General features: G+C 37.9%; 1 protein-coding gene across 2 annotated transcripts in view; it reads left to right on the top strand.

The window, feature by feature from the left end:
- Positions 1 to 8,355: 8,355 nt before the first annotated feature.
- LOC129776643 (proton channel OtopLc-like) overlaps positions 8,356 to 26,438 on the top strand; it is a 28,295-nt gene continuing 10,212 nt past the window's right edge. The window contains exons 1-5 of one of the 2 annotated variants that reach the window (XM_055782402.1): positions 8,356 to 8,598; positions 9,277 to 9,606; positions 14,449 to 14,669; positions 14,837 to 14,980; positions 15,197 to 15,469. In XM_055782402.1, coding sequence (XP_055638377.1) covers positions 8,489 to 8,598; positions 9,277 to 9,606; positions 14,449 to 14,669; positions 14,837 to 14,980; positions 15,197 to 15,469 — 1,078 coding nt within the window. In that variant the 5' untranslated portion in view covers positions 8,356 to 8,488. Of the gene's footprint in view, positions 8,599 to 9,113; positions 9,222 to 9,276; positions 9,607 to 14,448; positions 14,670 to 14,836; positions 14,981 to 15,196; positions 15,470 to 26,438 lie in introns of those variants that run through there. The other variant, XM_055782412.1, reaches the window with a different exon arrangement.

Raw genomic sequence — 26,438 nt, 5'->3', positions numbered from 1 at the left:
AAAAATGTACTTATACACTAGACAGAATATATTTACACGAACAACCCATTGTGACCGATGTATTTGAAATGGTTGGCAACAGTATAGATGTTGAATACTTGTGATTCATATTTAAGTTAACCTACACCCAAACTAGCGTTGGCAGAAAACATTCCAACTTTGGCAGAAAAGATGCCATTTCCTGGTCATGAGAGTCAAATGCGCAAATAATGAGCTATTTTGAAGCTTAAAAGTGGTTTGTATGTATGCGAGCAGACATCCCATTCTGTTTTCTATTCTCTTTTCATTTGGGATTGTGCAAAAAAAAGTCCATACGGCGTCAATGGGGATCGAACCAGTTGGAATGCGAAGTTACTTTACACGGCCACGCTATCCATATAGCTGCCAGCGCTTTTATAAAGAAGCGTGATGATATTACACCTCATCATAAAATGAAGTTAGAAGGTGTTTTCTAAGCCGACAAAGAAGAACATGAACGAAAATATATCTTTCTCTGTCTGGTCCGTGTATTTGGCAAACTATACGAAAAGCTTTCATTTAAATGTGTCTCCTGTTTCGCTCCCTCATATTTGCTCTAGCATATATATTATACAAATGATATACATATATTGGGGAGTAGAACATTTTATGTTATCTTTCAGCTCATTCAATGTATTAAATCGGGATGCCAGAAAATGTGCAAAAAATTAACTTTGGGTGTATACTGTAGCAATCGTAGACAGTTAGACAATTATTTAAACTGTTTCCGAAGCTTTGCGATCCTACTTGCGGCAACGTGATGGACAAACCGGACAGTCTTGAATAGAAAAAGTCTGAGAAATAATACAGCGCCGGGATGTATCAGAAACGACTTTTCTCAAGTTCAAACCATCAGGTCACAGCAAGCCCATACGTATATGAAGCTCCGAACGCTCTAAGGAACGTCCTGAAGTAATCAGTAAACTTATTATTAGTATGCTGAGAAAGCTGCCGTCAAGCGTGAATCTGCAATGGACTCAACATTTGGTTCAGTTTTACGTAGTGACTCTACATACATTTAGCGACTGTCTCATGTGGTAGAGTTGGTAAGCAAAGTAGTCCTACACACCGGCAGCCAGTACCAAAAGTTTGCGAAACTCGAACCAAAAGAAAAAGATATATTCTCATGTCAAAGCCGTAGAAGGTCCGAAAAATATCAAAACCCATCAAAACCCTACTTGATCTGGAATAAGCGTGGTCATTGCGGATAGTAAGGCTATAGTGGGATAGGGGGGGATAGTGTAGTTTCTTGATATCCGAAATTAACCCTTTGCGGTCGAATTGAATTTGGGCATGGGTGTCGTACTAGTCGGAATTATTTTCCCTTGAATCATGCAAGATTATGAAAAACACACATTTATTTTCATTTTTTTTTTTTAATTTTATTTTTTTTAGAACTATATATAAATATGTAAAATATATATTAACTTAACAATGTTAATATATATTAAAAAAAAATTATAAAAATTATATTTTATAATTCGTCTTCGTGTGAATTCTTTCGAAACAGTCTCACAGAGTAAATCATATGAAGTATAATCAATACATTTTTTTTTATTATCCGTTGAATATTATCCATTGTATATCCGTTGAATTGTCCACTCGTGGTCGAGTGGTTAGCGTCTCACAATATCATGCCGGGTGTTCGAGTTCGATTCCCGTTCTGGCCGGGGATTTTTCGTCAAAGAAATTTCCTTCGACTTGCACTGTGGTCACGCGTATTCAAGAACTTGCCCCTCGGAATACATTCAAGGCGAAATCTCAACTTAGTATTAGCAAATGACGCTAGTTAGCAAATACGTTGAGACGTTGAGATTTATTGCCATTGATGCAATAAATGTGTATTTAATGCCAGCAATGTGTATACGAAATGATCATCACTTTTCACTTTTAACAAACAAAGACTTGTTTACATGAGATAATTCAGATGACATAAGACACTTATGGATACAAATATTCTACTCTTGAAAAACAACTTCTTCAACATAGTTTAAACCAGTAGTTACTCAAATAATGATTTCTGCGTATCCGAAATGATCAAAACTTTTCACTTTAGATGAACAAAAATTTATTCGCTTGAGACACTCATGCGATTATTCAAACATGAGACAATTATGCAAACAATAGTTCTGTTACTTAGGAACAATCTTTCTCAATAATGGCTAAATTCTGCTGTTATGATTTTTGTCACATATTTCTACGCATTCAACTTACTGTGCGTTGTCTTATGTGGGTGGCTACTTTGTTTTACGCTGAGTACCGTTATCTATTACTCATGTGAGCACCGTATTGATTCGTGAACAGGTTCACTAGACATCATGCTTCGTTTAGGAACAGCATAAAGTGATACTTGGTTCAGTAAAATTCAAGATTAGCATGGTCTCTTACTGTGGTGGCTGAGAGCAGACAAACGACCAGAACGGTAAAAAAGATATGGTGGCTGAGAGCAGACAAACGACCACAAAAAGTTAATAGACACAATAGATGTCTAATCAGTATAGATGCCGCTTTGGTATGAATTCCAGACAAGCCAAAATAAAACGTTTTTATATAGAATGGCGGCCGTTTGAAAAAATAAATTGCTTTTAATTTTAATGCTGTTTTTATGACAATTTCTTTTTTTTAAAGTGAAATTTAAAAATTATAATTTGTATCGATTCAAGCAATGGAGAGATATACAGGGTTTTCCAACTTGCAAACTGCGAACAGAAGAATCGAGAAAGAAATACATACGAATCAACAAACAGTATAAGGCGCTCAACAAACATCTCTATCGCAATCATCAGTATCGTCTTCAACATAAGCTTAGATCTAATCCCAAAAGATTCTGGAATCACGTGAAAGATCAACGTAAGGAATCCGGCCTTCCTTCCACGATGTCTAATGGAGATCGGGAAATGTCTACCGTTGATGGAATCGCCGATTTGTTCATGGCACATTTTCGCAGTGTTTTCGTTAGCGAAGTGGTTTCTGATGAACTCGTTTCAAATGCTGCAAGAGAAGTTCCCATGCACTTAGGATTCGTTCATTTTTCCTGTTTTTAAGAAAGACGACAAGCATTATGTTACGAACTATCGAGGCATTGCCGCATTGTGTGTTGTGTCCAAACTTTTCGAGTTAATCGTCCTAGACTACGTTAAACACAGTTGTTCCAGTTATATAGCTGCTGAACAACATGGATTCATGAAGAAAAGATCAACATCAACAAATCTAGTGCAATACACATCATTTATAATCCGCGAGCTTAATAACGGGGAACAGGTTGATGCTGTCTATACTGACTTCTCGGCTACGTTTGACAAAATCAACCATAAGATTGCTGTTGCCAAACTAGAGCGGCTTGGCTTCCATGGTGCACTCCTCAACTGGTTTCGATCTTATCTCACGGGTTGTCAAATGTCCGTCAAAATAGGCGATCATGTTTCTCAACCTTTTCCTGTGTCTTCTGGTGTACCACAAGGCAGCCATCTCGGTCCATTCATATTTCTGCTGTATTTGAATGACATTCACTTCTCAATCAAATGCCAGAAGCTGTCTTATGCGAATGATTTCAAGCTGTACTTTATCATAAACGATCATACTGACGCAGTTTTCCTTCAACAACAGTTGGACATATTTGCTGAGTGGTGTCAAAACAATATGATGATACTGAATGCTTCGAAATGCTCTGTCATCAGTTTCTGTAGGAAGAAATCACCCATCTGTTTCACATACTCTCTTCGTGGGCAGTCACTAAACCGAGAGTCTATTGTGAAGGATTTGGGAGTAATGCTTGACTCTCATCTCACCTTTAAACAACATGTGTCATATGTCGCCAGCAAAGCATCTTCTCTGCTTGGATTTATCTTTCGCTATGCAAAGGATTTCAGAGACATTGCATGTTTGAAAACCTTGTACTGTTCAATAGTCCGCTCAACTTTAGAATACTGTTCAGTAGTTTGGGCGCCGTTCTACAATAATGCAGTCAATCGTATTGAGTCCATACAGAGGAGATTTGTACGCTTTGCTCTTCGAAAACTACCCTGGAGGGATCCCGTTAACCTGCCAAGTTACGAAAGTAGATGTAATTTGTTGAGCCTGCAACTGCAATGTTTATTGTTGATCTATTACGATCAGATATAGACTGCGTTGCACTTCTCCAACAGTTAAACATACACATAAGACGAATAAATTTACGTTCCCACTCGTTTCTGAATATTCCGGCATCTCGTACAAACTATGGTGCAAATGAACCTCTGACCAGCATGTGTAAAATATTCAACAAATGTTATTATATATTTGACTTTAATAATTCTCGTGCTAGTCTTAAGTTTATGTTTTACAATATTTTATCAGCATGACTATTGAATGTATAACTTGTTTGTAATAATGTAATAATGTTAGTGTTATGTATAAGATAGTTTAAGTAAGTTGTATCTGTTGGTTTGAAAGTAATCTGTTGATACTAAAAAAAAAGGAGAAGAAAAATTCCGAAAGTAAATTGAAATAAAACACACTTAAAATTCGAATTTCGATGAAACTTTTATTTCATATTAAAGTTTGGTTTATGCCATTATGTGTGAAATACAACATCATTAAAATGTCCACCTAGGGCTTCCTCGCACAACTTGATCCGGAACAGGTAATTTTCGACGACTTTTATGGGGCGGCATCTCGGTCATAACTTCACGAATGTTGTCTTTCAAATGTCCAAGAGTTTGCGGAGAGTTGGCATAGACACGGTCTTTCGCATAACCCCACAAAAAAGTCTAGCGGGTTTAAATCGCATGATCTGGATCGCAATATGGCCATGTTCGGTCGTGTTATGTGGCACGTGGCGCCGTCCTGCTGAAACCACATGTCATCCGTATCCATATCTTCAATTTGTAGCAAAAAAAAAATCGGTTAACATGCGGCCATAGCGCTCACCATTCACAGTTACCGTCTCGCCGTCCTCATTTTCAAAGAAATACGGCCCGATGACTCCACCAGACCATAATGCGCACCAAACAGTGACTTTTGGCGGATGCAATGGCCTCTCAACAATCACGTGTGGATTTTCTGAGCCCCATATACGGAAATTTTGGGTGTTCACATAGCCACCGAGCTCGAAATGTGCCTCATCGCTGAAGAAAATTTGATGCGAAAATTCAGCATTTTGCTGCTGTTGTTCGTTCACCCAATCGACGTATGCCCGACGTATTCCATGGTCACCACGCTCTAATTTTTGTACCAGTTGGACTTTATATGGATGTAGGTGCAAGCCCAAATGCAAAATTCGCCACAATGATGTGCACGCCATGGAATCGAAACATTCGGGTCATCCTCCACACTGGCAGCAACAGCAGCAATATTTTCGGCCGAACGCACAGCGGATATTGTGAACGCAGGTTTCACAATATCCGCTACGGATCCAGTTTGTTCGAATTTACGCACTACATTAGCGATTATGTGCTCTGTAGGCCGTCCATAACGACCAAAATCCGCCCGTAATGCTCGAAAAACATTTGCCGGTTTTTCATCATTTTTATAGTATAATTTAAAAAAAAATAACACTAAATGTGAAATAAATCGTTTCAGCAGAACTTGAGATCAGGGCATTACAATTTCACTTCAATTAACACATCGTAACTCAACAATGAGTCTACCGTCTTACAATTTTATGCAAACTCATGCAGGCTTAAAATAGCGCTACTCTCTCTTCAGGCTCAATAAAGAGAATATCACTTCACCTTCGTACAGTCTCGTTTCATTTCACGTGCATTTCTCTCATTCTTCATGCTGGAGCGAAATCATCAAATCGTCAAATGAAAATGAAAGGTTCTTATATCGTATGGACGCGTATTATTTCGAATAAAAATTCCGTTGGAGCTCGAACCGTATTCACTGAAACTAATGAAAATAACGATGTGAAAGAATGTGCAGTATGACAGCAGACGTAATCTGCTGTTGGTGCCGGTTGAAAAACTAAAATGCCCTCACATGCCTTTTTATAATCCACTTTTTGGAAAAACGGTCCGGAAAAATCCAGTTTAAAAAAAATCGACTGAAACTTTCAATTGAAAGTTGTGATCTTCCTTTCACATGTTAAACTGAAAGTGACAAATGGCCCATTCAAATGACAATGAATAATACAGTTTCAATCGTCGAGTTAAAGCGTCTGCAAGGAAACGACAGCAGAGTGAAAACGAAATTGAAGAATCGATGTTTCAGTATGCGAATGGAGTACACATAATCTAAATTGAAATTGGCTGAAAAGAAGAAGAAGAAAAGTTAATTTCATCTTTTAGTTTCGAAATTGTTAAGCCCTGCTTGAGATACCATGTACGTCAGCTTGAAAAAAATAGTTCCGAGAAAAACACTTTTGAAATTTGAAGTCAAGGCCGTCAAAACTAGATACCGCATAACTAGAATAGCTATAACTCGATAAGAAATGGTAATTTCAAAAAATTCTAGCAAGGATTTTTAAACGCCAGAAATATAGAAAAAAAAGGTAGAATATCCCCTTAACCTTCATATACTCGCGTATAGCTCTGACAGACCGAGCATCAATGAGGTGGCTGAATTAACACTTTCGTTGCCCCGTCACCCAGATATGGTTGACACTTTCCTAGTTCAAATTGAATAGGATTTTTAAATAGGAATTTGCTAGAATAGGCACCTAAGTGTAACTATAGGATATGTAGAAAAATAATAAAATTATAACCATATCATTATAATGTTTATACTATTCTTTTTATTAATGTATAGTGCGGATGGTTTGTACTGCAGCTTTATGCGATGCCCATATAATATTATTTCGGCATGTGTTATTGTTGTCAATTCATCTCCAAATTAAATAAAATATTGCTAGATCAATTGCTAGGTTGTCTACAAACTAAGTTTCATATTCATTCAATAATTTATCCGCAAGTTGTGCTACGCAAGAAACCCAGAAAAGTCGCTTTGGGCGACGAACGTGTTAAATGACTAATAAAAAACTGAATTAAGTTAAAGAAAAAATGTTTTCTGGAGTTTTTTCACTCAATTATATCTTTCTTTTTTGAATAAATACCAACAACGCTTAAAAATTCACAATAGCAATAACACAGAGACGCACACAGTCCAAAGTACACAAATTACGATTTTTCGCGCGAGTATAGAAGTGTCAAACGAAAGTGAAAACTCCGAATCACGACGACAGGTAGAAGAAGTGAGGTAGGCCCGAGAAGGAAGGAAAAATAGATTGAATCGGCATATATTGTAGGGTTCCCACTCGTTTCACGCAAACGATTGTTGTCACTTGTCACTGTTGTCACTGTCTTCGAAGCAACGGAACCCATTAAGCCAGGTTGTTTTACTTAGAGCAACACCCCATGAACTTTTTGGAGTTCTCGATGGGCTTCCGTCGCTATTTTCTTCGAATGAAAGGAGAAAATCAACACTTCCCACAAGTAACGACTATTTGGCACAAAATCAAACAATTTCACACAACCAAATGTATATGATACCAGAACAAAATCGCTAATGTGTCTAAGCGGTTTATTTACTATATAATTAAGCTTGGTTCACGACTTTTTGGATATGCCTAAGTTGACCAGCACATATTGCTGGAGCCATCTGATAAACAGCGGTAACTAAATCGTAAATCGAACTCAAAACATCTATTGCGACGCTAATTGGCCACGGGAGTTAAAAGTTGAGCGTGTCTAGTCAAATGAACAAAGGGAAGAAAATATTTGGTCGCCGTGAATTCTAGATAAAGCGGTCGTGAAACAAATGCGGTACTGTTGATGACTAGCATGCTAAAAATATAATTCTCTGTTTGAGCATCTCATCATCCTCAACTCTAATGTGATGAACACGTGTAAATGACGTGATTCAATAAAACAATCGAAATAAAACACCCTCTAATAGTGAGAGAGATAAGAAAAAAATCAAATTTTTTCTCTGGTGGACATCTCATTATGTGTTCATAACAGAAAAATTCTTCAGTTCTCAACAAAACCAACCAATTGAGTCACACATCATCGCACAACATAGATAACGGATGCTATAAAACTTTAAAGGATATTCGGAAAGCTAGCCTGCAGAAACTGATTTATGTCGGTGCACTACGCCTTATCTCGCAATCTATTTCAGCACCACATCACCATCCGAATCAATCGTCAGTGTTTATCTCTGTCATTATGATAATCTGACACGTTTTTATGAGTCCTTTCCCTCTTTGCCACCGCACTTTTTCGCCTCGCAGGTATGCGGGTTGATATGCAGATAGGTGGCGGTAGATAAACACCAGCAGCCCCGTAGGTGTCAATTGATTACAATGTTTGGGCATCATTTTTGCGAAGCCCAAAGCCGGCAGAAGTGCAGCGGCAAACGACGCAGAAGAGAGCAAGTTGTGGATTGTTTCGGAAGTGGTTCAGTGTGAAGGAGTTTACAACGCAGATCGGATCGTGAGTGAGGTTTTAAGCGGGATAATTTGAAGGTTTAGAAGGAAGTACAAAAATCGATGGATGGTGATTTTGTTTTGATCGCTGGTGATCCTGAGGAGCCGGATGGGAACTCGCATAGAATGACGGAGCGCTTGAATACGGTTGTGGAGGAATCACCCCAGGAAAGGTGCGATTTTAATTATTGCGTGTAGCTTACGATGTAGTTTTACAGACTTTTTGTGTTGAAGTAATGTACCGCAGACGATGACGGTTTTAGCAACGATCGACCTTAATCTGTCAATATATATGTCGAGCTGTGGTATACTTTGTTTAACCATGTCAACTCAAGAACTTTTTTCTTTCATTAAAAAAAAGTATGTGTATGATCTCCAATAAGTATTAATAAGTTTTATTTTTCTCACAATCTTATCAATACCAAAAAAAACTTTAAATCTGCTGCTTAGTCTCCTGCAGAGAGTAATTTAGCTTCACTCCAAGCTATCGTGACCAGATTGAAACCGAATCAATCTTGTTGATGCTGAAAAAGGTTGTTTTAGCATGTTATTAACACCCAATATTACACCTCATCGCTGGTTCGCACTTTAGCAGTTGTGACTATATGAACTCGAAACAAACCAGTCACGGGCAAGCTTCTGTTAAACATTGTTGGAATTTCGTTCGGCCCACGTGTATGATCGTTATCGTACCGCCGTCAATGAAAACAAACCCTCAAGAACTCAATTTCGGCAGCTTTTGTTCGTTGTCTTCGATGGAAAGCGATACTGACCTTATGCATTGCATTCAAAAGCTGTACCACAACTTCATCTGTTGATTACATAACCACTAACGATCGTTTTCTTTACAGAAAGCAAATGGCAACTCCAGAGTTTCAGCTCCTTATAACCAAACCACCGAACGAAGCTGGTACACCTGCGTCCCCTAGACTGTTGACACCAAACTCCAGTTTTTTGTACAAATCCGAAAGTCGACGCCATACCGCGACCAGTGATGAGGCCTTTGACATCGGCTCTCGCCGATCGTCGTTACTCAACGGGTTCCCAAGATCGTCAAGAAGACATTTGTTCGAGTTTCTTCAACATCACGGCAGTCGGATATCGTTGAACCGGAAAGCGGAACCTAAAGCTGATTTGCCGATCATAACCGTTAACCGCAACAAAAATCGAGCCGTAGCAGAGTAAGTGATCCTGATAAAAATAATATCTCCAATGTCTTCAATCTTCAACACTAAACCTATCGATGTTTCATGTATACCTATTCCTACCGCAGCTGGTCAAGAGACCCCTTGTGAAAAGTTAGTGAACAATGACTCGATTTATATAATTTTGTTGAGAAACGTGGTATATCATTTTTCTCCTGTACACTGAACTGCTGTATTTCGACATTTTGGGATAACAGTTATTACCAAAATAATGAAATTACAATTTTTGTCACGATTGTAACTCAACCATACCATGCCAGACCGATATAGATTTTTTTCGGAAAAGTGGTAGATTTGTTCTGCATCGCAAACAATATGAACGGTTTTGACGTAGGACTACGTCTTTCATTTCTATACCGGGGTGTAAAATCAAAGTTTCGAAAACGAAAGCGTTACGCCGGAGACCGAGATTTTGAGTGTTAATAGCTCCTAAACAACTGAACGAAATGGTATGATAAACACTTCATTCGAAAGATAAAATGTCCACGCGTTCTATACTTGTTACTTTCTGATCCAAAAACTTGTTTCAATAGTCTTAAATTTGCTTTCAAAATAGGCTATTGAAATCACCAATCGGTATATAAGCGAGCGCCGCTCGGAAATCCACTCAGTTCTAATTGAACAGCGATTGGAGCATGTTGTCGCTGTTGTGGTGAAGCTCTTCATTTATCATGAAAGCGCGGATGAACGGTGTCACCAAGAGCCTGTTTGTGCACCTTAGGCCAGAAGGGAATCCATCAGGAGGAGAGTGATGCTACAAACGGTTCCCCGGGAAGATCTCGAAGCAGCCGCTACACACACACACATACACGCACGGAATTATTTCCGTTTGGATCGAGAAAGATCCGGAAAATAATCTGCCAGTTCCTCTAGGAATTTAAAAATACATTCATGTGAAAGAGTTTATTTGAATGTTTTCTATCCATGTAACACTGTGACCAAATATGTTTCAATCAAGTGCTATTAACAGATGGGTATCGAGTTAGCATTAACCACTGGTGGGCTTCCAGTATCGAGGAAAATGTGGAAATATCTAATCGTTACTGAAAATAATCTGCCAGTTCCTCTGGGAATTTAAAATTACATTCATATGAAAGAGTTTATTTTAATGTTTTCTATCCATGTAACACTGTGACCAAATACATTAGGTTTTGTGATTTTTCAATCAATCGCAATCAACAGGATAGCTTCTGAAGATTATTCTTCCCCATCAGTAGGATATTTCCGTATCCAATATTGGATGCATAAAACCTTGTGCCTCCAACGTAACGCTCTCGTTTTCGAAGTTCTCCAAATATTCATTCATTCAGAATGAATTCAGATTCAACTTCATACAAATGATCTCTAAATCAACGATAGTCCTACGTCACCCTTGCGGTTATACCATAGATATAACCCACTTCCTGTTTTTTTTTATTTTTTCGTTGGGGTGACCATTTCCGTTCTAGGGTGATCCGAAAAATCACTTTTTTTCCTAAAATGACTTTTTTCAAAAATTCAAAACTTTTGAACTATGGTAGGGCGGGGTTTGTTGGTCATATGGGTAAGTTGGTCAGTGACGATATCTTGGAATCTGAGCGTCCAAAAAATTAGCGATCTATGGATGAAAAATAACGAATTACTGATACAAAAAAATAAGCAAATCGGAAAAACTGTTTATTAAGTAGTTAACGGACAATACGGACATGGTTCCGATTTCACCAAAAATCATTCACGGTTTGCGCATTATAAAATGTGTTCTAAAACTGGTTAATAACCATGAAAAAAATCGGCTCAAACTTAGAACAAAGCTTTATTGTACGTATTAGCTTTAAATGTTAATGGAAATCGCTTTTCAAATTATTTTTGTTGAATTTCCATGAATATTCTTTTTCATATATACAGGGGCTAGTTGGTCACACAAATTGCTCGTTTGAGAGCAACGCATATAAAATTTTCAGATATGCCGTGTTTCATTACGCAAGCTATAAACAAATATAGTAAGCATATATTTTACAGCTAAACTCAGTGTATTTGAAACGAGACAACCACCACACAAACCACTTGCAATATAATTGTCATATTTCTATTTTTTGCTGTAAAATTTTCATTAAATATAATAAACGCTATCATTGAATATCAGAACTCACAATAATGCATTGAGTAATGTAGCATACCTGGAGGCTATTTCTATATACTTTGGGGCGAACGGTACAAATGTCATCAAACAAATGCGAGCAAGAATGCAAGCGGTTGTGCGTCGCAGGGATGCCAGGTGATTTTTTTCAAAAGTCTTTACATGGTACGAGAAAATGTCTACGCCATAATATCGGAGGAAAGTTATTCACACAAAAACGGAACTGTGATAACTATTTGTTTATTTTAGCTTTGAAATTTTTCATATCCATGTAACCGTGTTGTGAAGTGGTCGTTTGAAAGATCCAGTTTAATCTATTGTATAGTAGGGCCAAAATAATAATAAATTCAATGTCAAAATCATTCGAATTTTCGAGCGCAAATGATTTAATGTCTTCTAGAGAGAATATGTATTCGGATCGCTTCGTTCGCTGAGACTGAAGCACTACTTTTTTGACGACATTTTCGGCCAAAATTTAGAATTTCATGGAAATAATATCTCTTAAAAATCCACGCACGCTATCATACTGAAATTTCTTCACACATTTCAAAATCAAATATCTTCAAAATGAAGACATGTCTTCAAACCTGACATCTCTGGTTCGCCACAAAGTGGAAGAGAGACGAAATCGCTAGAAAAGATTGTCTGACTAATTTTCAACGATGATAATTTGAAATTTTCATTAATTTGTTTTATTACATGCTACATGATATTAGTCAACTGTGTTTGTTTTGATTTAATTAAATTATTTATAATGAAGGAAACCTATTATTGCCCAATTTACCCCGTGTGTGGGGTTAGTTGGTCAATTTATTCTGAAATATAAAGACGTTAAATAAAACAAAAATGTCAAATAATTGATTCTCTGGTTATTTTTCATTGAAAGGGTAAAATGTATGCTTCATTATGGTACATAACATTCTAACGCAAAACTTCGAACTACAAAGTTATAACCAAATTTATTCAAAAATGACCAACTAGCCCCGCCCTACCGTACTTGACCAATTCTAATTATCGATATATCAAATTAAAGCCAATCCCCTCTTCTTTTTAGTAAAAATACTTCAATCGCAGAAAATTTGAATTTTGTTTCCGTTATTATTGATTGTAATTGTTTTTTTATGGGTTTCATGGTCTCGGGACCAAGGGCGCTATATTGTTTTATATTTCTTCTAGAAAGCTGAGTATTTTTTACACAAAATATCTCAAAATCAGAGATGTGTTTTTTTTTCTTTTTTGAGTTATGGCTTTTCAAAGTTAACCGATAGTTCGGAATATCATTTTTTCCTTCTTTTCCTATTTTCGAAAATTCATCACTTTTGAATTACTAAACCCATTTAGATGATCGATATATCAAATTAAGACAACCAATGAGCTAGATTTATTTTAAAAATATTCCATTTGCGAAAAAAAAAGAATCTTGTTTTCGTGATTATTGATTGTATCTGTTTTATATAGTTTACATGCTTTCGCGATCAAGGACGCTATATCTTTTTATACTTTTTCTTGAAAACTGAGGATTTTTTACATAACATATTCAAAAATCAGAGATGTGTTCTTTTTCATTTTTAAGTTATGATTTTTCAAAGTTAACATGTTGTCTTCGTTCAATATTTTTATGCGACTATACTGGATCTATGTAACTAGAATCCAATTTATTCGCTAGTTTGGTATTTTTTCAAAGAAAACTAGCTAAAATGCTTTAATTTGGTATGTCAATCATCTGAATCGGTACAGTAGTTAAAAAGTTTGAGTTTTTGAAAAAAGTCATTTTTGGAATATAGGTGAAAAATTATTTTTCGAATAATCCGTTAAATTTGAAAAATAATAACTTAAAAACGTAAAAAAACACATCTCTGATTCATAGATATTTTATGTAAAAAATCCTCAGCTTTCAAGAAAAAATATAAAAAAATATAGAGCCCCTTGTCCCGAGACCATGAAAACCATAAAAAACAAATAGAATTATTAATAACAGAAGCAAAATTTAAATTTTCCGCAAATGAGGCATTTTTACTAAAAAGAAGCAATATGATATGTCGATCATAAGAATCGGTTGAGTAGTTCAAAAGTTATGATTTTTTGAAAAAAAATCATTTTAGGAAAAAAGTGAAAAAAATTATTTTTCGGACCACCCTAAAACGGAAATGGTCACCCTAACGAAAAAATAAAAATATACAGGTCTTATTGTTTGCAATAAAGAACAAATCTACCATTTTTCACGAAAATCTGAGAACCACTATATCGGTTTGGCATGGAATGGCTTAGGAATGGTTACTGTGAGCTCGCTTGGATAGTCAGCAATACAATTAATTCTAATCATTCACTATTCATTCACAAATACAAAAAAATATGTAAAACAATAGCAAAAATGTGTGATGCAATGGTTTTGTATCACAAACACACATACAAATCTTTCTGATATCATATGAATGTCGGCATGGGTCAAATGCCCTGCCCTAACTACCGCAACGGGTGGTAGTTAGGGCAGATTACATATTTTTATCAGTGAAAAAATAACAAGAGAGGAATAAACACTGAAAAATATATTAGATGTATGTTTTAAGAAAAGTAGTGTAGGCAAATGAGGTTGTGACAATGTAATTTGCAAGACAATTTTGATAAAAAATTTAAAATGGGTCTTTTGACCCCTCATGGTAGGTTTAGTGTTAATGTATTTTTCTTCTATATTCTCCCGCCAGGGATCAGTTCAGCACTGTCATATCCGCACTATATGCCAAGTTACTGATAGTGATCGGTATCGCGCTCCCTATCACCGAGGTGGTTTCGGAGTCTGCACCGAGGAACTTCTATCAGGGTTTTTATCTGTACCTCTATACAACCAGTTTTATGTTTGTGTTTTTCCTGTACGCGATTCGATTCCGACACAACGTTAAAATTAATCAACTCTTGAAGCAGTACCGTAAGTTGAACTACTTTTACTCTATTGCAACTACTAAAACCTGATTTAAAATAATGATAGAACCCATAATTCCACATTAACTAAACACTAACAGCTTATTTTTTCCGTATCCAACGTTTAATTCAAATTGCCTCAATTTAACTATCGCACTATATTGATTTTTCCAGAAGACACGAATGCCATTCCGGACGCACTCACGCCGGAGCGAACCCGCCTAGGGTCGTTCTATTTACGCGTTGGGGCCATTGCTTTTGGCATCGGCAGTATGGTCTACTCGGGTCTAGATTTCGGTCAATACTTCGAACTAAAACGTAAGTCACTTATCAGACACTTTGCAACTGTCAAAATGCAATTTCAAACTGATTCAATTCGATTCTTCCCCCAAGGGCAGGGAAGCGACTGTCTCTCTTTCTCCTACTCTCTATCTCTCTAAGAGCAGTATATATGTGCGTATACCCGTACTAACCACATTGTATAAATTCTTGCATATTTACCACCGGACAACCTCGGGACGCAACGGAACGCAGGCGACGCAAGATGTCAAAATTTTCTAATTGCATTAATACCGGCCGCCCGGATGGCACTGTGCATCCTGCAGATGCAGTTCATCTTCCTCAACGGCGGCCAGTTCCACATGGACCAGCACAAGTTCGTGTCTCGATTCGGCCTGATGCACATGCTGGCCACCAACGTCTGCGAGTGGCTATACGTGATTATCGAGGAAGCCAAACACGAGATAGTCCACCTGGCGCACCAGGGGATGCATCCCGTTACTTCGACGGTGGCCACACTGGCGGCAGGTAAGTCCAGCAACTGTCATCCGATCACGATGGACACGGCGGGAAGATTGGAGTACCGGTTTTTGAAAATTTTATTTGAAAAGTTTTTCATTTTTTTTTTTGACATAGAACTACGTCTTTCAAAATGGGTTCTAAATCTCGAAACAGGTCACGTTTTAATGAAATAAAGTTAAGATTAATAACTATTTTCACTGTGAACGAATTCCCCTGATTTGCATACCAATCGAATCGGAAATTCTCTAAGATTTGTCTGATAACATTACAATCCGCTAATCTCTAAACGGTTTAAATTCATGAAAACTGGAAGAACATCCTTTTTTCCCATACATTTGTTCTGCCGATTTGGGTGCTAACCCTACCCGTATTTCGTATGCTTATAACTTGAACATTTCTTAACAGATCGGAAAGATGTTTGCATCAATTGATAGGAAATATGTTTACGCCTCTATCACAATTAATAAAATTTTATTTTTCGTGAGGAGAATAATTGAAAAACTGTAAAATGTCAAGCGTAATCTAAACGCCCTAACTGCCAAGTTTTGATTGGCCCGATTTATGGTTTCCCCAACACAGACTTCTAAATCGATTTACCTGAGGAAATCCGCTTTGCAAATATTACATACAAGTTGGGGGTATTTTTGTTCCCACCGAGCTGTAATTCCCTAACTCGGACTTCAAAATAAATGTGCCTGGGGGAAACCGTTTTGTCAAAATATGCAAGAATCAAGCAAACCATTTGTCATGACAATTGTCATGCGTAAATGCGAAAACAGAATAGAAACATACGGTATGAGGCATGATGTCGACGCCAACCTCTCTCAGTTTCTATTCTGTTTTCGCATTTTCGCATGACAATTGTCATGACAAATGGTTTGCTTGGCAAGAATATAATATATTACAAAAATTTCGATGCATTCTAAAATAACATTTGAAGTGTTAAACAAGTGGATTGCATAATATAATTGCGTAGTTCTACGTCAAAAATATGCGGTCGTGTCCTAGATACAACCCCTTACAATTTTTTATTTTTAAGATTACCACTATAGTAGTGATACAATAAAAATCATGAACATTTGCAAACGGTCCGTAATCGGCTGTTTGGCGAAGCTTTACTGAAGCTGAAGTTTGATCGCAGAACAGGAGCGTTGTACGGCGTTCATGTCAATTTCACGAATGCATCTTTTGATTCTACCAATCAACTGTTTGTAATTCATGGCTTTTTAGCTATTTTTGAACACCAAAAATAAATCCCGATAAAATCTTCGATTGAGTGACACTGAGACTGATTCGTCGGATAGAAATTTTTTGGTACAAATGGGACCGATCGATCGGAACGATTGTATTTTTGACGTAATACGAAGATGCTTCATCCGGCGAAAATACGTATTGTTCATCCGCGTGATGTTTTTGTTGAAACGAGATGAAAATTTATCTCAAACATTTGCTATGGTACACGTCTTGATTGAAGGCGAAACCAGAGGCCTTGGACCATGGCTTAGAAATATCTCTCTCGGAAATGGCAATGTATAGCATGACTTTCTGTTCAAGTTTATGTTTAAACTTGTATTTTATGTTTGGAGATGCAGTAGAACTATCCATGGAATAGTATCGACGTTTCCGGAAAAGTGCGTCTCGAACTTCCGTCGTCCAAAACAAAACATTTTGCAGATTAATTTGTTATCAATCAGTAGGATTGAGATTTCAGCGATATACACTCTGTCCAACTTCTATAAGACCAGGTAATGATCTTGCTGCTTGTTGTCATAACAAAACAATCAATGTTTCAATTTATATTCTAGTGTGTAGGTATTGGTGACCACCATACACTGCATGATTTTCATATGTGTGTGTGCAAGCGCTGAGCGTAAACGAATGTTTTCGTATTTTCAACTGTCGAGTTTCGTTGTTTTAGTTGTTTTGATCAATTAAATCTGGAAAATGCCGAAGGGAAAAGTCCTCACGGAGGGAGAAGAAAAACAAATCGATGCATTTCACTGAGAAAATGTTGGTACTGTCATCCGGGGGCAAATTGATCACCGGAGTGAAATTGATCAAACGTGCTACTAATACAAACTGCATTTTTTTGGAGGTATTATGTAATCAAATTTAAAAATGTTTTATTTACCATTTTCAATAATCATTTGAAGATGCTTTTATCCAATGATTCCCAACGAATCGCTTATTAAATTGCATAAAAATTAGTATTTTTCTGAACAGCATTTTCGTGTCCATTTTTAAGCATGCTAAAGAAACATATGTTCAACACATCAGAACGATAATCATAGGCGCTAAACACATTCAATCACAACCAGTCAAATCTCCACGAGTTGAAACAGTAATCAAATAGTTATAATTGCTATTGAAACAAGTGAGAAAAATCAATTTTGCAAAAAAAAGCACCATGAAAGGCTATTTTTTTCTTAGTCAGACAACCTGAATTTCAATCGAAGCCCTGTATCTCACTGCTCTACTAGCTTTAGGAGCAATCATTCTGTTTGTTTACTTTTCCACGTTGGGCTTTGAAAATATTTAAGTGTTGTAGAAGTCAAGTTTTGTTTCGTTCAAAATGACCCGAACTTACAAGAAGCGATTGGGTGCAAGAGCGTATTTAAACTATTCATCCGAAACAGTTGAAAAGGCGATTTCAGCAGTGAACAACGAAAATTATTCCATTCGTGGAGCTGCTAAGATGTTACCATTCGGAACTCTGTTCAATAAGATAAATGGACTACACTATCGAAAGAACGGAGGACAGACCATACTTAGTCAGGCAGAAGAAAATGACTTATCTGCAATTATCCAATTTGCTGGTGAATGGGGATTCCCATTAAAGCGTCGGAAGTCAAACAGTCAGTCAAAAAGTCAAAAAGTCAAACAGATTAATAACTACCTGAAAGAGAAAAAAATAAATACAAGGTTTGTCTTACCGGTGATGATTGGATTTCCGGATTCATGAAACGCATGGAGACAACGCTCTCATCTCGGATGACACAAAACATCAAGAGAAACCGCGCCAAGGTAAGCCCAGCTGACGTTAGCGCATATTTCGACAATCTGGCAAAGACAGTCAGCAACATTCCGGCAGGAAATATCAATTATTATGATGAGACCAACTTTACCGATGACCCAGAATATACAAAAGTGATTGTTAAGGAAGGCCGGAAGCATGTGGACCGCATTATGGATCATTCGAAGAGCGCTTATTCTGTGATGTTTGCCGGAGCTGCTGACGGGAACATGCTGCCACCTTTCGTTTTATATGCTGCAGTGCATCTCTATCCTGCCTGGACAGAGGGTGGACTAAAGGGAACTCGATACAATCGCACCAAATCAGGTAAGGTAATAGGACCTTATTTTCTACCTTAAATATACATACAAGACATCCTTTAATTTCAGGCTGGTTCGACATGACAACGTTTGAGGATTGGTTTGCATTGACATTGCAGTTGCATTGACATACTGCAATGGTTTGCAGAATAACTATCCGAAGGTTATTATCAGTGATAACGTAAGCTCGCATCTATCATCGAAAGTGATTCAAAGTTGCCTGGAAAATAATATCGGACTGGTTTTCTTCCCTCCAAACCTGACCTATCTATGTCAGCATCTCGACGTTAGTTTCTTCAGACCATTAAAGATGGCGTGGAAGTGCACTCTCGAGGACTGGAAGAAGAGAGAAAAAGGTGTTGTACCGAAGCATAAATTCCCGGGACCGGGAAGAAAACGCTGGACCACGTAGCACCACAGAGCTCCGCTAATATGAAGTCTGGTTTCAAAGTCACAGGAATATTCCCGTTGAATTCATATGCTGTTTTGAAAAGAATGCCAACAAAAGTATTACGAACACCGGAAACTCGTTTTCGGAACGTCTAGTCACAATGCTTAAGGAGGAACGATTTGGCAAGCCAATCGATCGTATTAATCTGAAAAGGAAGCGAGTGGTACATATACAACCAAAAGAGAGTGTCACGACAGATCATGCAGCGCAAATTTTGATTAGAAAGGGAAAACTGGATTCGAATGATCAAAAGAACATGGAACCGCAAAAGAAGAAAGCAACAGCGACAAACAAGGAAGCAAAAGCTAAGTGCTGATAAGTAAAAATCATCTGCAGCACTTAATCATAGAATTTTGTTATTTTTCGTATACGAACTAACTGACGAACTAAACTAACTGAAGCGAATTGGACGCGAACAGTTACATTTGAAAGAAAACTTTCCAGTTTAATCTGAATCGATCCACGGGTTCTGGGGACATGGCTGGAACAGGGCAAGCACCTTAGGTTCCAGAACCTAAGGCTAAACAGAACCCACCATTTGGAGGATTTGGATTTGGAGGATTGCTCATTCATGACCATTTCGAGGGTTTTTGACCAACCCGGATGGTCTCAAGATGTATATCCTCCATATCAAAATTTAGATCTAGATATGAGAAAGGCACGACTATACTTCTAGGTAGACTAAATCACGTTTTTGTATCTCCAAACCCTTGAATTATCATTTAAATGAACGTAGGTAAAGAAATCACTGAATTTATATATTATATATTTGTGCATATTACACTAGAAAATAATGAAAAAAAAGTTTGATCAATTTCACCCCAAAGCTATGTTTTTAAAATTTCCGCTAAAAACTTTCCAAACTAACGCTTCGCATTTCGTTGTTTGAGGGTAAAGTGGTCAGCGGAAGATTACTACTGACAATGTTCTGTTTTCAAAAGCTAATATACCTTATCACCTTCTGCACCTAAAGTGGTCCCTTTTGTGGTTTTGACCCTGGAAGAAATGCTATCGCAAGCCAAAACCAAGTCTCTTTATGAAAAACGCTATGTGTTTCCTACTACGTTTTTGTAAGTATGAGAAAATTTCAATCACGACTTTAGGTGAATAGGCCTAGCTCATTTCATACATGTACCTACTATTTCAATAATGATTTAAGGGGGGACCCCTGTCTGGAAGGGTGAAAAATCATGAATTTTCGTTAATTTTTCTCGGATGTTAGGAATAAAGTAAAGAGTTCGGGTATTTTGTTTTATTGTTTAAGGAATGTTTGTATTTTACATTTTTTGAGTACGCGAAAAATTTAACTTGTTGGTGTTATCGGTTCTGAAGAAACGGGGTATCCAAATTACAATGCATATTTTGAAACTTTAGGACAAGGACAGGACTAGAGCGTTACATAGGGTTTTTTTTACAATTCGAAAAATTGCCAAAATGACGGCCATTTTAGTTAAAAATGAGATATTTTTCATGAAAAATCACTGTTTAGAGAATCAAAAAACGCTTATGTAGATAACTCATTTTTACATGCTGATAAAAAATTTCAGCCAAATCGGATCCTTTTTTCAGCTAGATCCTAAAAAATCGATACCACCAGCTGAGAAAACATGGTTCCGAGAAAAACGAGTTTAAAATTTCGTACAGCAATATAATATCCCTTGAGGTGACCTCATACTTTTAGCTGTAACTTTCCAACGAAATCAAATATAGATAAATCCTTCTAAGACAACATTTCTGAGGGCATAAGCTTCCCCCTTTAAACAAATTTGGCCAAGAAAACACGCATAAATCTATCCCTTCTAGCGTGATATGTGCGAGTGACCACTCCGCCCCCCACAGGTGACCACTTTACCTCCTCACTGAAAAAAATGTTCGATTTTTCATCTTTTTTTCTAATAATGAAAAATGTACTGCTTTCAATTTTTATAATAAAAACCACCTACTATCTTGAACTACAATAATTTGAGCTGCAATATTCAAACCTGCCTCTTCATTCAATTAACTTCAATCCACACTTCCATTTCCCCCTGACACTAATTTTGTACCCGCGTACGCGATCTTATTTTACGTCCACATAAAGAGGAACAAAAACTTGATTTCTGATGCAAAAAAGTAGTTACCCCATCAATGGACGGTTTATTGTCTACCCATTGTGAATTCAAACCAACGAACTTAGACATTTATCAGGTATGCTAGAAAGGTCCTCGCGTTAGTATTAGTAAATAGCGTGCAAAATAGAGCACACACACTGCACGCTATTTTATACGTGTGAGTAATTTTCGTGTACAATACAATAAAATCTAGCTTACCTATAGCGTATGTCAAACCACGTTGAACTCAAACATCGATGCATACATAATAATACATGAACGGGAGAGAGGAACGAACTCGTTTTGGGGGGGAATCACATCAAAATGCAATGAAGACAATTTGACTGGGAAGAATGAAATGATATAGTCGAGTTGGTAGAGGGAGATAGCGACCAAACGACTGACTGTTTAGTCGTTTTGGCGGAGAAACTACGTGAAGAAGCCAAAAGTCATTTCCGACTGAATACGGATATAGTCAGTCAGATAGTCAGCTGACTATCCTCAGTTGACTATGACTATGCCGAGCTCTGTTCCCAAGGATAATCCAATCCTGACCTGATTATTTCGCTTCCATTTGTATCACAGATAGTCCCAGTAGAAACTTTTACTACAGAGCTGTTCTTTATCGAACAAAAAATCATCCTTTAATTTCGAATTTAGAATAGTTCATGCTAAAAATGCCGACTGCCCACTGCAAACATGTAAATATTCTCTACAGTTGTTACTTTGACGAATTCATCATTTTATTACAGAGTTATAACAGTCTATTATTATTTTTTTCATATCAAAATATTTGGTTACTTTTTCTTTGGAAAACATTATTTGAAAACTTTTTGCCTGGTTGAACTGTAATCATAGACAAAATTATTGGAAAATTTATGGTCCTCACAGAAAAAAAACCAAAGCACACTTCTAAGAGAAGCTGAACGTTAATAATCAATATTTATCCGAAACAAATAACATTCTATCAAGTACACAATTCGGGTTACGCAAAAGCAAAGGGAAAAACGTTTGTCTAGCGCCGATATTCAACTGGTCTTTGCGCACATAGAGCAACTGGTTTGAGTATTCCTGGAAAACAAGGGATCATTTGATTTGGTTCCCATAGAAATCGACACAGATGTGTACTTCCTGAACTATTCAATTTTTGTATAATCAGTTGTCAGAAAATCAAATGAACTTCGTCCTGGGACAACTGACAACTCAAAGGAATAGTTATATGGTTCTGCCCCAAGCCTCATGTCTCAACTCACGCCTTTACTAGCCAAAGATATTAAAAGTAGTTTGATAAAACCGTGTACACTCAGACAGCTTGCAGATGACGGCGTGATTTCCAAAACGGACTATTGCAAAATCCCATAGATAAATTGTCGCCTTAAGCAAGGAATTTAGGGATCGAATTCTCGCCGCAAAAAACGGAATTGGTAGTGTTTATTCAAAAAGGTTCCCAGTCATTTGCTTTGAAATGCCTTGGGATCTGCATTCCAGATAACGCATTTGTAGCAAAAATGCCGAATGTGAGTCAATTTCCTCTGTTTGATTTTCTTTAAGCAGCTAAGCGTAATCTTCTAAAATTGGAACGAATTCAATATAATATTGCTAGAATATGGTCAGCGTATAGCTCTTGCATTCAACACATAACATGAGTCTCTAGGTTTAGGCTGAAGTAACGTTTGTTTGGAACCGATTCTGGGAAGCTTCTCTCCGCTTGATTTTTTTTTTCAAATCCATGCTGAACGATGTGGCTCAAAAATCAATTCCATCCGTTCATAAGATTTGTGCCTCTTGCATCATATCAGTTTCAACTCCATGGGTTATACTCCAGCACTATTGCGCATGACGTTTGATGACTCGGAAACCGCTAAGAAAATCTCCTGTGCTCGTACAAAGACAGAGCCACTTAACCAACTTTCTTCGCATGAATCGTCCAAATAGTATGTATGCTTTAGTCATAATCGTAGCTGTAACAGGTGTCCGACCAGCTGTGATTTCTAATTCCAATCAGATGTTATCCATACGTATTGTTTTTGAAGTTTTTGAAGAGGTCTAGAATAAGAATTGAGTGCATTTGTGTTCTTTTTTCTTTATTAGAGAACAATACACTCTTTGATAGCCTGTCGAACACCAGATTCTATACCTGCTCATAATGCTCAACACTACAGTGCGTGCGGGAGCTCCAGGTTGAGACAACGACACCTCATTTCTATATTCAGCCATTCCAAATAATGCGTTCTCAGCCTTGGCGACCTTCTGGATGCTGGGTTCGTCGTAGAGCTGTTCGTGGTTCATTCTCCTTCTCCATACTCCGTTTTCCTGTACACCAAATTTTACAACAAAAATTTTCAAAACGTTCTGTGACCTTAGCACCAGTACTGGTTTTAAAAATAATTGGGTGTGAATTGAACAAAAAAAATCGGAAATATTCACATTTTTCTGAAAACTGTGATCAATTTGTCCCCGGTTTACGGTATCAGAAAAATTTCTCGTCGGATTGGACGATCTCATCAAGTAGTGCTCAATCATTTGGCGAATCCTCAAGGATACGGTAAGACGGAGAGAGCTCCACGTAAGTCGAAGCTCTGACCTGGATAAGCGGGAAATAGCTAGAACAGGTTCAAATACTTCCAAAATAGCTCATAATTGCGAATTGACTCTCATGCACAGGAAATGGCATCTTTTCTGCTAAAGATGAAATGTTTTCTGCCAACGCAACGTTGTGACAAAGAATGTTTCCAAAAGAACACATTTTGCTATATACCATAACGGAAAGTTCTTCAATGTATACGTTATCTTCACTGACGAAATAAAGTTCAATTCGGATGGTCCTCGTGGTTAAAACGGGTACGGGCGTGATTTACGGAAGAAGGAACAGTATTTTTCAACCAGGAATTTTGGTGGAGGCTTGTGCATGGTTTGGGCGGGATTCTGTGCAACAGGAAAGCTCAAGATAGCTTTCACATCATTCAAGGATTACACACATGTTCTGGAATCCTCTCTCCTACCGTTTTTGCGTGGATATCGTCACAAAAAAAATCGCATTCGTGCAAAACAATGCTACTATTCATACCAGCAAGTAAACTAAGCAATGAATTAAGGACCAAAAACTTATTTTTTGGACTGGCCGGCTCGCTCTCCCGACTTGAATCCTGTTGAAAAAACTTAGGGGGGATCCGTGTACGCAGATTAAACACTGTTGGAAAACGGTACACCACGACTGAAGCGCTCAAGGTCGCAATTTCGGAAACATGGAAAAATATCGAGAAATCCGTCCAGCAGAATGTGGTAAATAGTATTCCAACACGAATTTTCAAGGTTATTAGTCGAAATGACAAGGTTACCAATTATTGACATGTAAATCAGCCGATCGTTTTGAATTTTTCATTGAAAATACTTATGAACTTTGAAATGGTCTTATAGAAACTGGACAGCTAAAATTATCACATTTAAGCACAATAAATTAACAAACAACTCTTTTGAACGGAATTGACGTTAAACATAGCATTCAACAATGTATGAATGTATCTTGTTGAAATTCTAACTGTTTGTATTGCAAGGAAATAGAATCAGGGTGGTCTTATAGAAGTTGGACAGAGTGTATTCCGGGGCTCTTGTCATCTTTCGGCACTTTATTCTCACCCTTTTCAATGTTTTGCAGATGTACAGTTGAACTTTTTTGCGGCATCGCGTTGGCTAAGCACGAGAAAAAGAACGAAGTACTTTTGCGTCCATAATTTTGGCTGGGCTTCCATTACCTTGCTTGCGAGTAATTGTTGGGGTCTTAGGATATGGTAAACAGCCGAGTCCGCAATGTTTTCACTCTTAAAATGTTGAACCGTTGTTTCTTCCCAAGTCCAAGGTAGGCATATTCCTCTACCACCTCGAGCTCGTTGCCGTCGATTAAAACACTGCTACCAAAAAGAATTCTGTTGCCAGTCCCAAGCTCAAACAGTCCTGCTTCGTGTTTCAGTCGGGTATACAAGTTCGACGTGTCGCATGTGTTCTTCCTATTATGTCCACATCATCGGCGAACCAGACAAACTGACTGGACTTGTTGAGAATCCGGCCCGCGTGTTGAAGCCCACTCTTCACATAATACCCTCCAGCGCCACGTTTAAGAGTAGACAGATGAGTCTATTGCCTTGTCGAAGTCCCCTGTGATTCTCAAACGATTCCGATTCCGTATACCTGAGATCCGCACAGTACACAGCACACCGTTCATCGTTGCCTGAATCAGTCTTGTCAGTTTTTGGGGAAAGCCGTGTTCGTCCAAGATTCACCATAACTGTCAATTGTATCATGTGCAGGATCAGGATCATGTGCAATGTAAAAATCTGGTCCGTCGTCGAACAACCGGGCATTAATCCGGTCCCGATAACTTCCCACAAATTTACATACTATTGACGATAGATGGCGAATGAGGATCTGAGACAGAATTCAGGATCGTGGTTGCACAATTCACATTACGCCATCCATCCACTCCTTCGGTTATTGTTGTTTCCCAGATCCTGACTAGCAACCGGTGCATACACTCTACAAGTTTTCCCGGACCTCCCTTGAAGAGCTCCGCAGATAGCCTTGTGCTGCTTCGGCTTTGTGATTTTTTAGCTGAATAATGGCCTCCTTAATATCACCCATCGCCGAGGGTGGTATGTCGTCATTATCCACTGCACCGGTGTAGTCCTCATCAACGCCATCTTGGTCTCCTGTCTGCGCACCAATCAGGTGTTCATCGTAGTGCTGCCTCCATCTTTCTAACGCAGCTTCAAGACGATGTGAGTATGTTGTAGCAACGTTCGGCTCCCGTAGTCGTCGTATGTGATACCGTGGAGAACTCTGATGTCTTATGTTATTGACGACTGACAATTTAGAACGCTGTTTGACCATCACCAGGTAGTGGATTGAAACGATATTAGCGCCACCATAGTTTCTGGCGTCGATGGTATACGAGAAGTGCCGACAGTCGATCAAAACGTGGTCAATTTGTGTTTCCGTTTGCTGAGGTGATCTCCAGGTGTAACGGTTTATGAAGGCTGTGCTAGAAGAAGGTGCTACGTATGGTCATGTTCTTGGAAGCAGCGAAGTCGATAAAACTGAAGCGCTG

The sequence above is a fragment of the Toxorhynchites rutilus genome, chromosome 1 (assembly GCF_029784135.1).
Source record: "Toxorhynchites rutilus septentrionalis strain SRP chromosome 1, ASM2978413v1, whole genome shotgun sequence".
NCBI classification, from domain to species: Eukaryota; Metazoa; Arthropoda; class Insecta; order Diptera; family Culicidae; genus Toxorhynchites; species Toxorhynchites rutilus.
This window is presented reverse-complemented; position numbering and strand designations above follow the sequence as displayed.